Below are 16,464 nucleotides of genomic sequence, written 5' to 3' on the forward strand. Positions count from 1 at the left end.
ACGAGATGATGAGCTCTACGCGAAATCAGCCTTTCTCACCTATGCCAGCTTCAGGAGGGAGGGACCACACCGTGTTAGGCACAGGGAACCTTGATAAGTACTTACCAGGTTCCTTTAGTCCCTCCATAGGAGTTAGTACATAAATGTTTACCTGGGGCGTGGTGCTAGCTGGCTGACCAGGTATCTCCCCACTCTGTGGCTCCTGAAAGGAAAGCTGAAGGGAACGATCTTAGGATGAGGCCAGCAGCCCCAATCCACTCGGAGGAGCACAGTGAGATTCAGCCTCACTCGAAGGGGGTTATTTATTTATTTAAGCGCTCTAACTTTGGGAATGTATTCATTCATTCAACACAGCCTTTGTGACCTCTTTCCACAGGCTGACTCGTGGGTTCCTGCTTCTAGGGGCTCCCGTTCATTCGCTTTCTCAACAAATATTTACTGAGGCTCTCTGTGCGTCATGCACTGCTCTAAGCACCAGGAACACAGGAGCAAACAGCACAGACAAAAATCGGTGCCTTGCGGAGCTCACATTCTAGTCCACAGCACTCACTGGGACTGGGGTCACGGGCCCAGACAAGTCACAAGGGAGCAGACGACTAGCTGGGAAGCAGCACTAGGGACCGGTCAGCTGTGTTCTTGGTCCCACAGCCTGCTGTGGTGCCAACTTTCACTGTCCCAAAGTTAGGAGGAGGCCACATGTAATTGAGAGAGAGCATCTCGGTCTGTGGTGGCTAGGCTGAACACTGACCGTGTTGGGTGGCCTATTTCACTGACCAAGTTGGACTTCTTGTGAACAGATATCACCTGCTGGACCGCACAGTGCTCGAGTGTGGGTGTTCTCTGTCTTTCTGGTCCTGGGCAGTGCGTGGTGATGCTGCCCACAGCTGGGGAGCAGCTGAGAACGCCCCGCCCTGCATCCCTGCCGGGATGACTGGAGGGCCCCGTGGGGCCTGGGGCTCATTTGCTCATTGCACTCTAGCTTGGGCCAGGCACTCCCAGTCCGTGGTTTGTTAAGGGCAATTGGGACAGACTACTGGCAGTGAGATTGTAGTAGGTTCCTTACCCCGTTCCAAGTCCAAATGAGATTGCAGTAGCCCTTCTCATAGAGGAACCTCATGGAGGGAACTTCTAGTTGGATTATGAGCTAGTTGCTGTTCGCCCTGTGGCCTTGGCAAAGGAGGTGGGAGGGAGGAGGAGTCCTGGTGATGTGTCTGCCCTGCGCTCCTCCAGCAAATGTCAGCTCCGTGAGCCACAACTATAATCTTCGGGACAGCGTGCCCGTATCCATCTTCTTGGCTCTTGCTCCCCAGTGTCTAGCTAGATGCTTGAAATAATAGAAGTCAATAAATGTTTATTGAATGGATTAATAAATTATCAAGCAAATGTATGAATGAATGCCTCAATCTTTCTTAGACTCAGCTCAGACCTCAGCAAATGGTGCAGCTTGAGCTCTCTCTGTGGTCTCTCCTTCCTCACGCATCTTTGGGCGGATGCTATGATTGGAGTCAAGCCCCTACATTCTTCCAGATGTTGCTGAGACTTGGAACTTCCTGGGGGCACTGTCCTCCTAAAACACGGCCCTGGGAGAGACACTGTGCAGTGGCCCGGGCTGCCCCTCACCCGCGGGCAAGCCCCAGCTGCCGGAGCAAGCATAGCTGGGGTGGTTGGGCCGGCATTCCGACGTGCTGTCTGTCCACCAGCATGCCAACTCCGTGCCTATCATTTTCACAGCACCAGCCATGTTAAACAGGCAGGAGCACCAGGGGTTTTTGAATGCCGCAATTAACAAAACAGTAATCAAGCTAAGTGTTTAATTTCAGAAAATTAACATCTTCTCAGAGCGGATGTGAAAGATGGAGAAAAAAGGCACATTAAATGTTCTGGGTAAATAAAGGCAACACCAGACCACAAATATTTTCTGGTTCAAGGGAGATTCTTTGCCAACCCTCAGGCCTTGGGATCAGTTTCCTTCTGAGACCGGAGCTGCAGGACATCAGTGAAAGAATAGAGCCCTAGGATTTTAAAATGCATGTGACTTTCTTTCCTTCTTCTCTTCTCTTCTCTTCTCTTCTCTTCTCTTCTCTTCTCTTCTCTTCTCTTCCCCTCTCCTCTCTTCTCTTCTATCCTCTCTCCCCTCCCCGCCCTGCCCCTCCCCTCCTCTCCCCTCCTCTCTTCCCTTCCCTTCCCTTTTCTTTTTTCTTTTCTTTTCTTTTCTCTTTTTTGCTTTGCTTTGCTTTGCTTTCAGAACAGAGCAAATGCTTTATCTGTCCAGAAGAGCTCAAGGGCACAACGGCCCCCTGTGAGCACATCTGCCCCGTAGAAAATCCTGATGTGTGTATTGTCCATCTCTGAACTGTACTAGTTATAAGGATGATACCATGAGTTCTTGAACGTGCAGTAGTTTTTCATGCTCATAGGCCGTATTTCTCCTGATAGACTTTATGGCTCCCAAGGGAAAAGACCAGGTCTCACTCCTCCACTAACCCCTGTACGTCAGCACAGTGTCCTCTGTTCTGGCCTTACATAACATTCATTGTGGTGCCTCATAAACCAGCTGGCCGTCTTTTGTTTGCAGGCACGAGTTTGCATGTGGGGAGGGAAGCTTGTGAGGAGGTGGGTGTGCAGGGGGCTGGGTGGGGACAGGACCTCCTGGTGCCTGTTGGCTTATCAGATGCTCTGGAAGAGAGTGAGGGCCCAGGACAAGGCCTGGAAGGGCAAGGGAAGCAGCTGTGCAGCAGGAACAGTGTGGAGTTGGAGCACAACAGGTAGCCTAGAGGCTTGGTGATGAGGTGCCACAGTTCGGCAGGGAGGGAGGGCTGTCGGGGATTGTGGGGGTTGCGCTGAATGTGACCACGGGTCCTGGGGGCGGGGGAACTGGAAATGTGGCTTAGTGAGCAGCTTTCCTAGGGGGTGTGTCGCAGACAGCTGACATCGAGAACAGAGAAAACAAAGCAGGAGACTGAGCGGATGTTTTGCAAATACATAGGAGACATGCCAGGGGCTCCCGGAAGTGTTCAGGGACAGCGGCAAGCGGGGGGCGGGGTTCAGTTCTGCACATGTGTGATTTGTGGACATCTTGAGTTCCCAAGTCCAGGAATTAGTTATGCAGTTGGGTATTTTCTCCACAATGTGGGAGATAAGCTGGGCTGCTGAGGGTGAATGGAGAAGTATTGGGGTCAAAGGTTTGAGGAGCATGCAGTGCCATTGCAGAGAATGGGAGATGGGACTGAGCAGAGAAATCCATTTCCAGAAAGTGTTGAGGGTTCCTTGGAAGCAGGTGATCATGAGTTTACAAAGCTGTCCATCTGCCCTGGTATGTGACTTTCTCAGCAGTGCATGGCTGACCCTACATGAAGTTAATTATGGATCTCTCTCGGGATGAGTTTTGCTGGTTGTGTCCTCAGAAAAGATAAAGGTGACTCACACCTGAAGGCTAAGGGAGTACTGTCAATTATGTTATTGCAAGGACGGAACTGGGCTGGCTAATGAGGAATGCACATAAGGAAGAGGGCTGACGCGTGGGGTGGAAGTCAAGTCCGAGAGGGCTGGGTGACCCAACCAAAGTTGCAGTGGCTCGTCAGAGGTTGCCGAGAGGAAGGAGAAGACTTGAGTTTGTGGCTTGGAAAATGGAGCCACTTCAGGTGAGGCTGAATCCAAGTGTGCCATGAGAATGGGCAGACATGGAAGAGTGGTGGGGTCGGGGAACGTGGAAGTCATCCACCGAAGGGCAAGTCCTGGGATGGAGCAGACAGAAGCCCGAGTCTTCAGTGAGTCGGGACTGGTGGCAGGAGGGAGTACACAGTGCTCGCAAGCTTGGAGAGCCACAGCACCACCGAGTGACATTTTAACAGAGGGTGCTGGAGATGGTGAGCAACGGTGTGGAGGTGGTGGCTGGGAACAAGGAGGACACAGCCCACTTCCCGACCCTGAGGTATGCTGGGCACGAAACTGTACACTGCCACATTTCAGAGGGGTGCAGGGCAGAGGTGTCCCCAGGAGTCAGAGCCAAGGGTAGGGAGACCCATATGGCTGTGGGGATGGTGATGCACAGAGAGGGGCTCGCCACTGGGCATTGCAGGATGGAAACCTGCCTGCAGGACAGGACGAGGGGCTCTGGGGCTCTGGGTCCTACGGCCGGGAGCCTTCCATCTCCAGGATCAGGGAGGAGAGTCCCAGAGACTGCAGACACAGCAACCCTGCCTGGTGTCGGTGGTGGTAGGTTCCCCCGATGTGGGGGCGCCCTGCTGAACATGTGTGGGTGAGAGCCAGGTAGGAAGAGGCACACAATCTGCTGCAGGATATCCTTTGCTCTCTCCCGTGGCCTCGCCAGGACAAGGGTTTCTGTGAGTCGCCTTCTGTGATCAAACATTCAACAAAGCGGAGCTGCCATCGTGCTTGTCCCACGCCTTCAGGAGGTGGAGCGATGGGTCTGTCCTCGGCCTCCCTGCCCTGGGACTAGGCACCACCTGACAGGTGCCCCTCATTCACTCACATATCCCTTCAGAGCGTCCCACCTGCCACAAGGCCACGGCAGTCAGGTTTGCCTTCCTTTCCACAGTGCGGGGCCATTTCCCGGTGCGCCTTCTGCTTACCCCAGCAGGGAGGAGGAGCCAGGCATGGTGACAAGGAGGGCCACCAGGACCCCATGAGCAGGGTGCTTCCTTCCTCTGTCTGGAGCCCCCTGATCTGATCTCCCTGAGGAACTGCCCTCCCCCGTGCTGTGTGGGCATCCCCGGGGCTGGGTGCCTGAGTGTAGGGGGAGGAGAGAGATGGCTGGCACCATCATTTCTGGCGCTGCTCTCACCTGCTGAGGACTTAGGGAAGTCACTTCCTCTCTCGTCTTCAGTGTTCAAATCCATAAATTGGAAGAATTGGCAGAAAACTGAATGACCTCAGATGTCCTTTCAAAATTTTATATTCTGATTTCTAGATTTCTAGACAAATGGCTCTCAAGTTTAAGTGTGCATCAGAATCCCCTGAAGGGCTTGTTAAAACACGGATTGCTGAGCCCTAACCCCAGTTTCTGATCCAGTAAAGTCTGGAGTGGGGCTCAAGATTCTGCATTTCTTACCAGTTCCCAGGCAATGCTGATCTGGGATCACATTTTGAGAACTAGCAGGGTCAGTTGGATGATCCCAATAAAGAACCCCCCCCACACATCAGAGTTAATATCACAAATGAGAGCTTCTGCTATAAACCTACATCCCCAGAGCAGCCCCCAATCTCCCACACCCAGCTGTCATACTCCTGCCCTTGGTTTGGAGCCAGGGCCTTTGTGGATGGACCCAGGAAGGAAGCACCTGCCTGGGTATAGGGCTGACTCAGCCACCCAGGCCTAAAGCCCCCACTTTCTCTCCCAGTCCTGCTTCATTGAGCCCGTGGTAAGACTCAGCCAATATTCTACAACAGAATCAAAATGATGCCACCCCCACAAAGCAGTCCTCTGTCCTTAGTTGACTCCAAGGTAAAGAGGGAGATTGGAAGAGGGTGTCAGGGTCATCTCAAGGCAAGCCCAGAGCAAAAGTCAAGAAGCCAATGCCCACAATAGGAGAAAACAATTAGAAAAATAATTAATTCTGCTTTGTATTCATATCCAGTCTCCAAACTAATTGCTTATTTGTTTAATCTACTTTGGCCAGAAGTGTTACTGCACCAAAAATATTTAATGAGTCAGGCTTCCTAATGTAAAATTCAAGCATATTTGTGCAATGAAATGAGTTTTCATCATCAGAGGGAGAACCGTTATCTAAGCAATACCTTCTCGACAAAGTTATCTCCCAGAATAGAAATGTCAGAGGAAACACAATTCATCGTTTGCACAATTCATCTGTGTGCAAACTGTTCTTTGTCTTCAGTACTGGTGGGCCTGAAGTCTTTAGCTGACATTTAAATCGAGATTTTAGTTTTTTCTTAAGAATGTGTTTCATATAAGGAACAAGATAACCCACTGCCCCCAACTCCTCACTCCCAATCTCATCAGCCATGCCTTTTAGGAGTGCCCATAATTTAATCTGAGGCCTCAAGGGGACTTCTGGAGGCTGCCCAGAATTTTTGGATTTCTCTGTGAGCCCTTCAGAGTCTGGGCTGGGGAAATAGGAAATGGACAGTCTTTGGGGCTCTGGGACTCTTGCTTCTGATTCACCCGGAGCAGCTCTGAATTGTTCAGTTTCTCCTTTAATGCTTCAAGGAAAATTTTGTTGGGAGAAAGGATTCCACAGCTCTTAAAACAGAAGGAAAATTAGAAAGCTACTAACGTTAGGGTAGCATTTCAGCCGAAACCTCTCAGCGAGGTGGCAATGGCCCCAGCCTCCCACCTTCTGCCTCTATGCCATGTAAAGGCACTCCTGTCCCCAGGCCCCCAGAACTGCTATATTCAGACCCCCCTCTGTATTTCTCCCTGGGTGCAGGCTCCTCAATACTGCACTTGACCTGCTCCATAGAGGGCAGTTCACACCCTTGCCTCCCCTCCTCACTGCACCTTCCTCCCTGAAGGGCCACTATCCGTGTTAGGTACCGGTACATGATTTTCTGACCCTTTTACTTCCAGTGTCTTTAGAGAAGAGCCTGCAATCATTCCAGTAAGGGCAAACTTTTATGGAACATCTATTATGTGCTGACACGGTGGGAAGAGGCAAAAGACATGACTTATGCCCTAAAGAGTTTATTCCAGTGATGGAGAGGACAAATGAACACCTGGAAAGTTAGATCACAGTGCACTGTCCCAAGGTGGCAATTACAGTAGATAAGAGTTACTAAAATAAGGGCTCTGAGTTGGGAGGAGGGGGGACAGGGTGCTCTGGTGAGCGTGGTCAAGCGGGACTAAGGCAGGGCAGTGTGTGGCCTGATCTGTGCCTCTGAAGGCTACTGGGTTATGAAGAGATGTGTCAGAGATCCCTAAAGCTGGGTTCTGCTGGGACACAGTGTGGGGAGCACTTAGAAGGAAGCAATGGGCTCCTCTAGGGGACAATGGGGGGCAGCCTGGACAGGCCAGTGGCTGCCATGTTTTTAAATGTGAAAGGGGACTTTTTCCAATGGGAAGCCATTGAAGATATTTTTTAAAAGATTTATTTATTTTAGGGTGCCTGGGTGGCTCAGTTGGTTAAGCGACTGCCTTCGGCTCAGGTCATGATCCTGGAGTCCCTGGATCGAGTCCCGCATCGGGCTCCCTGCTCAGCAGGGAGTCTGCTTCTCCCTCTGACCCTCCCCCTTCTCATGTGCTCTCTCTCATTCTCTCTCTCAAATAAATAAATAAAATCTTTAAAAAAAAAAAAGATTTATTTATTTTAGAGGGAGAGCGATCATGAGCGGGGGAGGGAGGAGGGTGGGTAGAGGAGAGGAGCATCTTAAGCAGACTCCCTGCCGAGCACGGAGCCTGACTCGGGCCCGATCTCAGGACCCTAAGATCATGACCTGAGCCAAAATCATGGGTCAGACATTTAACTGACTGAGTCACCCAGGCACCCCCCATTGAAGATTTTTGAACATCAGAGGAACATGTGTGAATCAAGCTTTGGAAAGAGTAATCTGGCTGCTGTGTAATTTGAAGTGAAGAGGCCTAGAAGTGTACAAGGGAGGTGGGACAGGATACTAGGTGTAAGGAGATACAGGTGACAAGATCAGGAGAAAGGCAGGGACAGAGTGAAGAAAGCATCCATGACACCTGGGCCTGAGTCACACTATCAGATGGGTGGGCCATGGCTCATCCCTTCCTCAGAGTCACAAGGTCTCCTTGTCCTCAAGGACAAGGAACCTATTGTTTACATCCTAGATTACTTCCCAGAAAAACTTTAGGTCATCGTGAGATGTCACAGGAAACCATCTGTCTTCTGGAGCATCCATCACACCAACCTCTAGGGAACCTGCTGTTAACCTTCCTCTTCTTCAAGCTCATTCTTCTCCATCACTTCCATCTTGACTGGGTAGACATGTTCATTTATCCCTACAAAGATATTTATCAGATAAATACTCATGACTGTCACTGGGTCGCACTTTTCACATTTACGTCAGGAGCTATGCCCAGGCATTGCTTTGCATACATAAAGAGGAGTGGACCCAGAAGGAGACTGTGAGGTGGTTGCTGAGACCCCTAGCTTAGCAGACTAGATCTAGGTAGAAGGAGCCATAAGCTGTACAGGGCACGTCCACAGAACATTCAAAAAATCCATAACATAAGGATTAATACTCCTGTTTTACAGTTGATGAATTTGAGGCCCAAAGAAGTTAAGTGACCTTAGTCCAAGACCACACAGTAAGCAGATGGCAGAATAGGAATCCATATCTCCCTACAGCATCTGTAGGGTCCATAGTTCTTCTCTCTTTTTGCCAATTCCTACTGCCCTGGGCTGGGCCCTAGGATCCTGACTATTCCTCACCCTGCCTTGTTTTCCTCATAGCTGGGATCTGTGGTATACAGATTGCGGGTGGTTAGCCCAAGAATAATTTGGCTGGGAAATGCTATTCTAGAAAGAATAGAAGAGGTTAGCATTACTATGTAATCCAGCAATTTTACAATGAGATATACACCCAAGAAAAATGCAAACATAGGTCCGCACAGAAACTCGTACATGAATGTTCCTAGCAACATTATTCACAACAGCCAAAATGTATAAACAACCCAAATGTCCATTGGCTGATGGATATTTCTCCTAGAAAAAGCAATGCCCAGGAAGGTAGAAGAGTTTACTAAGCCTTGAGGCACACTGTTCAGTGTGGTGCAGCAACATCTCTCTGAGGGGTCACTGTGAGGACCTTCCCTCTGCCACACACCACACGGAAGGGCCAGGGAGTACTCCCCACACCTGCCCAGCATGAGTTATCATGGGCAAAGCAGATGGGTTCTTTCTATGGGCCTCCTTGGAAAGTTCACATAGGAAAATCCCCATAAGTGGAGAGGTCATTTATCTTCTAGGAGACTTACAAGGGCTGTCACCTGAGCCAAGGTGAAGGGGACTCAGCTGTGACCTGCACCCCAGCTCCTAAGGTGGATGAGAAGTGGCCTCAGAACAAGGCTGTCCCTGGTACAGTTTCTACCTGCAGAAGCAGCACTGTTTTCCCTTTAGATGAAATCTGCCAAAATTTGAAATCCAAGTTTCATATTTTTTATAAACTCTTCAGGCATTTTACTCTAATAGATCAACTTAATTTTGAATGTGTGTATGTGTTGCTACTATTTTTCTTTAAAACTACTTTAAGTACTTTTGATGCCTTAAATAAAATATTTTAATACAGTAAACTGTTATATTATTTATTATATCCCCAAATGGATTATGGTTAAAGCTGTTGAAAGAATTATTTTGACACAAAAATCAGTTAACACATTAGAAGGCAATTTTTAATAAGCAAAGATAATGCATTAGAACTCAGTAATTGTCCTAGAAAAAAAGCATCAACCTATTCTCATATTTTGGGATTTGAGATGCTTAATTGTTGGGGGGGGATGGAAATGCTCTTATTAAATAAGGAATAAATGAGTAAGAGGAAAACTTCGCATATGACTGAGTCAGTAACTAAATTAAAGGGTCAAAGAATGTCATAAACATAAAATATATGGTCCAGGTGAACCTGAGATATGACGGCAAGGTTTCCATACATGAAAACTTGAGGTTCTGGATTTTGGGTTAACTCCTGAGATTCACACCACCCTCCCAGACCACAAGCAACCCTATGATCTCCTTTGGAGCCCTCCTTACAAATGGAGGGCTGGGTGGTGTCTGGCCAGGGCTAGCCCCAAGGCCATGGGCAGTGGTAACCTGTGACCAGTTTGGGCCCACGTTTGCCTCGTGTCACCTGTGAATTCTTTCATAACTTGTAGCCGGGGCCATCCTGTCCCAGCAATTTATCCACATCTCGTTTGTCAGCTCAGGTGAGAACATTCTGTACACTTTCTCTGCTATATGTGATACACCATCTTAGGTCTGCCTGCTTCAAAAGCAATTTGGTGAAAAAGAGACAGTGACTCACTGACTCAGTCTGTCTTTGCATTTTCTCCATCCCTGAGCCCCTTGACCGACCAGTGGAGGTTAAGTCTCTGGCTACTTCTGACACATTTAAAGGGCCTCTTATTATTGGCAGTAGCCTCTCTTATCAGACACTCCTGGTGCTGGTTCTTTTTGAACCCAGCTGATTTTACCTCAGTGCTTGACAGGACACTTTGCATTGCCTCCCCACTCTTTTCTTTGCATCCTGACTTCTTATCAGGTCCAGCCTCGATTGTGCTAAGGAGTACAGGGCAATTTTGATCCTATTTGGGGCTTTGGAGCATCTTCTCTTTAGGACAAACACATCCTTCTTGAGCCCTCAGTGCCTTTTTTCCCCAAATAGCCCCTAAGCTAATTCTTTATTCTCACTCTTTCTAAAAGAAGGTCCGTATTTATTTCTTTGCTAAATTTTAATAATTTTTTGAACTCTTTATTTTCATTTTCTTCTCTCCATAGAATGTTTAATTTAGTCAAAAGAGATCTTGTGAGGGAGACACTCTTTAAGAATTCAGTCAAACTATTCCTTCATCTGAGGATGCAAGTTTATGAAGAAAAGACAACGAGCCAGGACTTACTGTTGAAACCAGCATATTCGGGGTTTATGGGGGCTGCTGCTTTGAATTAGTCTTCCCATCCCTCTTTAATCTGCCTTAGTTTTGCTAGGAGAAGGTGGTGTTTGCGTGGATATCTGAGCTCATTTTTTATTTTCTGTTTTGTTGGAAGGTTTCATAACATGTAAAAACCAGATTTAGAGGTGGCATTTGCACTTGGAGAAGGAAAAAAAAAACAAATTTGTCACCCACAAAAACCAAATTGGTGATCACCAATGTCAGAGCACCAAATGTAAGCTGCCCTTGATTTTCAGGGAGGAAGAGTAATACTCTTTTACTCTTCCATGTGCTAAATCCCATCTCAATTAAAACATAAGACATTTAGAGTGACCTGAGTGAGGATGAACAGCCTGCAAGGGGGCCTATGAATATCTGTCATCACCATAAATCTGAGCAGTGTGTGCAGTGGTGACCCTTACCCTCTGGCAGCTTCTCCCGGATCCGCGTGCTGATTGGCTGCTCGGAGGGCTTTGCCATCTGTGTAACAGGGGTGTTCTTCTCAGATTTGGCTCTGGATTGCTTCTGGATCACCCTGCCCTATGATTGCCTCTTTACCACCTAACCCCAGCTAGATGCCAGGGATCTTCAGGGCAGTGCTGTGACTTTTTTTACACATCCTTCCATCCCCATTGATTAGAGCAAGGGCCTGGCACAATGGCTGGCAAATATGTTGACTCCTGAATGATGGTTTTCCAGGGATTAAAGGCAAAGAAAAGAACCAAGTCCATCAAAATCCTCAGGCCGTTAGGGTTAATCTTTCCATTTTTAATCCATGGTGCTTTAGCTCTCCAGGGAGAGGAGGATCCTGAAAACCTACATGGCACTGACGTGGTTGGCGACATGTAAATGATGTTTCCATGCAGGCTGGAGGGCAGCATGGAGCTGGGCAACGAGTGTATAGCGGGGGTGGGGGAAGCAGGCTTCCCCGGACCACCTGTGTTGATGGGCCCACTGTGATCCCCCCGTGATCTGGCCTGAATCCAGAAACTGCCCCGCCTTCCTCCTTTCCCTGACTCTGCCCAGTGCACTCAAGGTCAGGAATGCCGCCCATGAGCCATCCCCACTTAAGCATCCAGCCTGTGGCTAACTCCGAGCTCAGTTCCTGGTTTCCTTTTACATAACTTAGCAGCGCTTCACACATTCTGTCCTCCTGCGGACACTCACTGCCACTTGACTTCTAGGTAATCACACTCCCCTGAATCTTGCCATCTCATTAGCCTTGCTTCTCCAGCCCCTTGGCAGTTTCTCCTCCTCTCCTGAATCTTAGACCATATATTCTCTTCTCATTCCCGCGAGGATCTCTATCTGTTCTGCAGCTTTCGGTATCTCTGAATACTGATGGCTCTCCACTGATATCTCCAGTCTGGACCTCCTATCCGTGCATTTGCCTACTCAGACAGCTTCTACTTTGTCTTGCCGCGTCTCAGTTCATGGCAGCCCCATTCTTCCAAATGCCCAGGACAAAAACCTTGGAGGCATCTGGGCTCTTCTGTTTCTTCCCCATCCCACATCCAGTGAGATGTCCTAAATCTATTCAGAATCTGACCACCCCCATTCTCACCACCTCCACCGCTCTGAACCTGGTCTGAGTAGCCACAGTCTCGCAGCTGGATCATTGCAATAGTGTGAAGCTAGAGCTTTCAGCTTTGGCACAGCCCCTGCATTCTATTTGCGACGCAGCAGAGGGTGATGCTGTTAACGCGCAAGTCAGATTATGTCCCTCCTCTGGTCACCACCGTCCCGTGGCTCTCCCTCTCACTCAGGGTAGAAGCCATCGTCTGTGGCCTTGTCTCTGCTCCAGTCCCACTGGCTCTTCACTGCTCGTCTGGAACGCCAGGCTGCTCCCAGGTTTAAACCGTTGCCCTGGCCCTTCCCTCTCAAATGCTCTTCTCCCAGGTGTCCGCGTGGCTCCGTCCCCTGCTTCAACCCCATGCTTCTGCACCTACTTCTCAGGCAAGGCCTTGCTGACGCGGTGATTTCAAACTACAGCCTTCTCCCAGCTGGCCTCCTACACTTCGGCATTCTCTGTCCCTTCTCCTCTGCTCCATTTCTTCCTGTTGTCACTTAATATTTTAACATCCCTTGTGATTGATTGATTACATCTGGCCTCTGAATCCCTCCACTAGCAAATAAACTCCATGAGGGCAGGAAATTTCCTTTCATTCGCTATGGAATCTCTAGAACCCAGAACGGTGACTGGCACAGGGCAGATGCTCCGTGAACATTTGTTTAATTAGTTCATTAATGGACCTGGGCCATGCTGCTAAGTTAGGAGAAAGAGAAGGTGCATTTGATGGTTGAATCAGGATCAAAAATTATTTCAGTTTACCAGATTCATAGGCCAAATGTTATACCATAAAGGTAAAAACATACACGTAAATCCCCGTAGTCAAAGCCAAAAGCAAACTCTACAAACAAAAAAGGAGGAGCACACCATGAGAAAACCTAAAGGTTATATTTGACAGTGATTTCACAATCGAATGGCAGGGACGTGTTTTTGATGCAAAAAAGGCTGATGGTCACATTAACAGATGCATGGTACACAGATCATGGAAGATATTAGTTTTACCCTAATCTTTGCTGCTTAACCAGCAGTGGGAGAATTGGATTTACTTCTGGGCCACATGCCTAAAAAGACAACATGAGCCCCATTTGGAAAGGAGCCACCTCAGGTGACATCATGTCATGGGAGAAATGTTCATAGTATCTGGCCATTCTTGTCAGTAGGAAAAACTCAGGGAAGACCTAACTAGTTTCTTTAGCTATTTGACAAGCCATTCTGTGGAAGAAGGAACATTCTATATTACTTTAGTCAGTGGAACTGAGACCATCGAGAAGAAGACAAATTTCAGATAAGGATAGGAAGACATGCAAATTGGTGAGAGCTACCCAAGGATGAAGCCACAGCTCCCAGAGGCAGTGAGCATCTCGTCCCTGGGGACACAGCAGGGCCCAGCAGAGAATCCTTGACAGGGGGATTCAGGACTGCATAAAATCAGGTCCTCCATGAAGCAGACGCCAAGGTAGGCTTATAGGTGCCAGAGATCGGAGAAATGGGAGGGGAGGCCAGAGGAAGCCGGGAGAGCCATCAGATCACAATGAAGGAGAGGGCAGGAAGGAGAATTAGATGGGAAGACTCTTAGACTGCCATGCTGTACAAAGAAGCATTGGGGAGTCCAATGGGGAGTCCTCGGGTGAAAGCTGCCCAGCAGAAGAGTCAGGAATGGGTCTTTTGAAGCATCCTCACTGCTCTCAGTCAGTGACTGGAAGCAGCCTGTGGGAGACGGGGTGCTGTGTGGATGCTGTAAGTGTTTTTGGAGTGCAGCAGGGGGGGCCATGAGTCAGCCATGCTCCCAGGGGTGGGAGCTCTGACAAGTGCGTTTTCGGGGCCACCTCAAGGTCCCCTAAGGGGAACTGAGCAGGGTCCTGGGTGGACTCTCTGATTTTAAGCCCTCCTAACACCGTGTCTCACACTGTGCTCTCTTGTGGCTCCCGGGACTGTGGACATCTTCACGACAAGTGCTCTGCAGCCCCATCCCCGGCCAACATGTCCTCAGTGCTCCCTGAGAGCCCAGCGAGCAGAGAGCGCAGAGCGCAGTGACCCCCGCATCCAGGCCCGCAGCCGCGCTCTGGAGGGGGATCCGTTAACTTAAAGTGAGGCTAGTAAATGCCACTCCACCACAGTCCCCCAAGAAACCCGTGTGAAGTGGGGTTCACGTGAGGAAATGCCCTTCATAGCTACAGAAGTGCCAGGACTAAACGGAACAGCCCCTGAGCAGAGCGCAGACTGAAGCCTCATCCATTACCTGCCTCTTCCCCTAGAAAGATAACCCTCATTTGTTATTTCCAGACTGTTTTCATTTTACTTACACAGTATGAAAAGCGTCGAATTGGGAAATAAATAATATTATTTCCAAACAGAGATTTTGGAATCGCTTCACAGATTTTGGAATTATTGTCCTGTTTTCCAAATGTTTGGTTTGTGTATCATTTCTTCATTTATACTTGTGGGCTCTTTATTGCAAATGTCCTCATTTGGAAAACTCTGACAAAAGTCTGAATGAACTCGGTTGTTGGTCGGTGTCCATGTCTTTTTGAGAGATGCCTCCTCCCTTTCTTTTGAAGTGCAGCAAAATCCTGCATGCAGTTTCAGAAAGAGATGTTTGCTAGAACGTTCCTTTCTATTGCAGTAATTCTGCACTGACCAGTTCTACTCTCTCATTAGCATCCCTCTCTCCAGGTGATCTCTTCTCTATAGTAGCTCTGCCAATTAATGCGAGACTGAGATCCCTTCACCACCTTCTGTTCAAAAACATTCCCTTGTCCCTCTTGTCCCACTGTTGGAAGCCTAGACTTGTCCTGGTTGTCACCCCCTCCCCAAATGGCTCCAGCTTCCCCAGGCCACACTGTTTTCATGGGATTCCTCCAGCCATCTCTTTTTGGTCAAGCCTTTCTCTTCCCCATGCAAAAAACACCGTGTCCATTCCAGCCCTGCCCTCATATATGTCCCCCTGTCCTAAAGTATAACCTTTTCTCCCCTTTGTTATCCGTACTCCATTCATTATGCAAAACCCACAGGAAGTTCTGCACATCAGCTCTGCTTGTGAGAAAGAAAGGGTAGGTTCAAGCCCAGAGACACTTCTCTCTTCATTTATCTCTGAAAGATGACACTTGTCATGTAATTGGGGGTCTGTTCACCTGCCCTGTCTTTTCCTCTCTCCACAGCCCCTTCCACTGTTCCCATCATGCACCAGGTCAGTGCCACCATGAGGAGCATCACCTTGTCATGGCCACAGCCAGAGCAGCCCAACGGCATTATCCTGGACTATGAGATCCGGTACTATGAGAAGGTGAGCCAGCTCTGCCCACAGGCTTGCAAGACACAGGGCCAGCTACTGTTCAGTGGAGGGTGGCCCACTGAGGGCACAAGTGGGCGGGCTGGAGGAAGTCCTGAGGGAGGGAGGCCAGAGGCTCCTTGGGAGAGTTTGTTGGGTCTCCCTTGACAAAACTTTCCAAAGTCCGGACACTTTCTGTACCAACTGAAGAGAGAATCTACCAGCCTACCACCCTGCTGTCTGAACGGCTCGGTGAGCTGGATGGGCAGGCCCAATCCCATTTTCCCAGTCATGTGTTTGCTATACCAATGTAGATGCCACAAAACTGCCAGGTGTCCCCTGAGCTTCCCAAAGATTTTGTGGTTTTGTAGACCAGTGTTTTCCAAAGTATATGATCGTGTTCTTCCAATATAAATTTGTTTATTTATAAATCATATGCTTGTACTACCGTGCTAGTATATTTGTAGAGATTAAAAACATGTAAATGGAAATTTGAAAGATGAGGTCAAAATTATTAGAAATAGAACTTTGTGTTTTATCTACTGACTTTCTTTAGCAGCTGTTCCTGGGGCCTGCCGCTGGGCACATGCTGCCAAGAGAAGGGAGATGGTGCCCTGTAGAGCTGGTCCCCTTGGTCTCTGGGCGGGGGGGTGGGGAGCACCATGTTAAACTGTAGCATTTGCAAAATCTGAAGAAAATACCGACCCAACACATTTTTTTGTAAAAACACCAGATTCATTTACTTGTTCTGTGAGTACTTGCTATTTGGCAAGTACTACTCTAGGATCTATTAACGATCTAAATAAACAAAGATTCCTGCCCTCACGGGGCTGACTTTCTGATGGAAGGAGACAGAAAATGAACACAATAAATAAAGAGATCACATAGTATGTTAGAAAATGAATCATGCAAAGGAAAATAGAAAAGGCAGAGAATGGTAAATGGGATCAAGAGGGTCAGGATTGGGGGAGGAGCAGGTTGCAGAATTAAATAGAACAGTAAAGGTAGGCCTCTTGGAGCAAATAGGTTCCAAGTAAAGAC

At 48.5% G+C, this 16,464-nt stretch overlaps 1 protein-coding gene across 1 annotated transcript in view; it reads left to right on the plus strand.

The window, feature by feature from the left end:
- EPHB1 (EPH receptor B1) overlaps positions 1–16,464 on the plus strand; it is a 396,322-nt gene that overhangs the window by 296,423 nt on the left and 83,435 nt on the right. The window contains exon 6 of the mRNA XM_081798416.1: positions 15,314–15,438. Coding sequence (XP_081654542.1) covers positions 15,314–15,438 — 125 coding nt within the window. The remainder of the gene's footprint in view (positions 1–15,313; positions 15,439–16,464) is intronic.

Source organism: Leptonychotes weddellii, chromosome 1, assembly GCF_054177405.1.
Source record: "Leptonychotes weddellii isolate Sample4059 chromosome 1, ASM5417740v2, whole genome shotgun sequence".
NCBI classification, from domain to species: domain Eukaryota; kingdom Metazoa; phylum Chordata; class Mammalia; order Carnivora; family Phocidae; genus Leptonychotes; species Leptonychotes weddellii.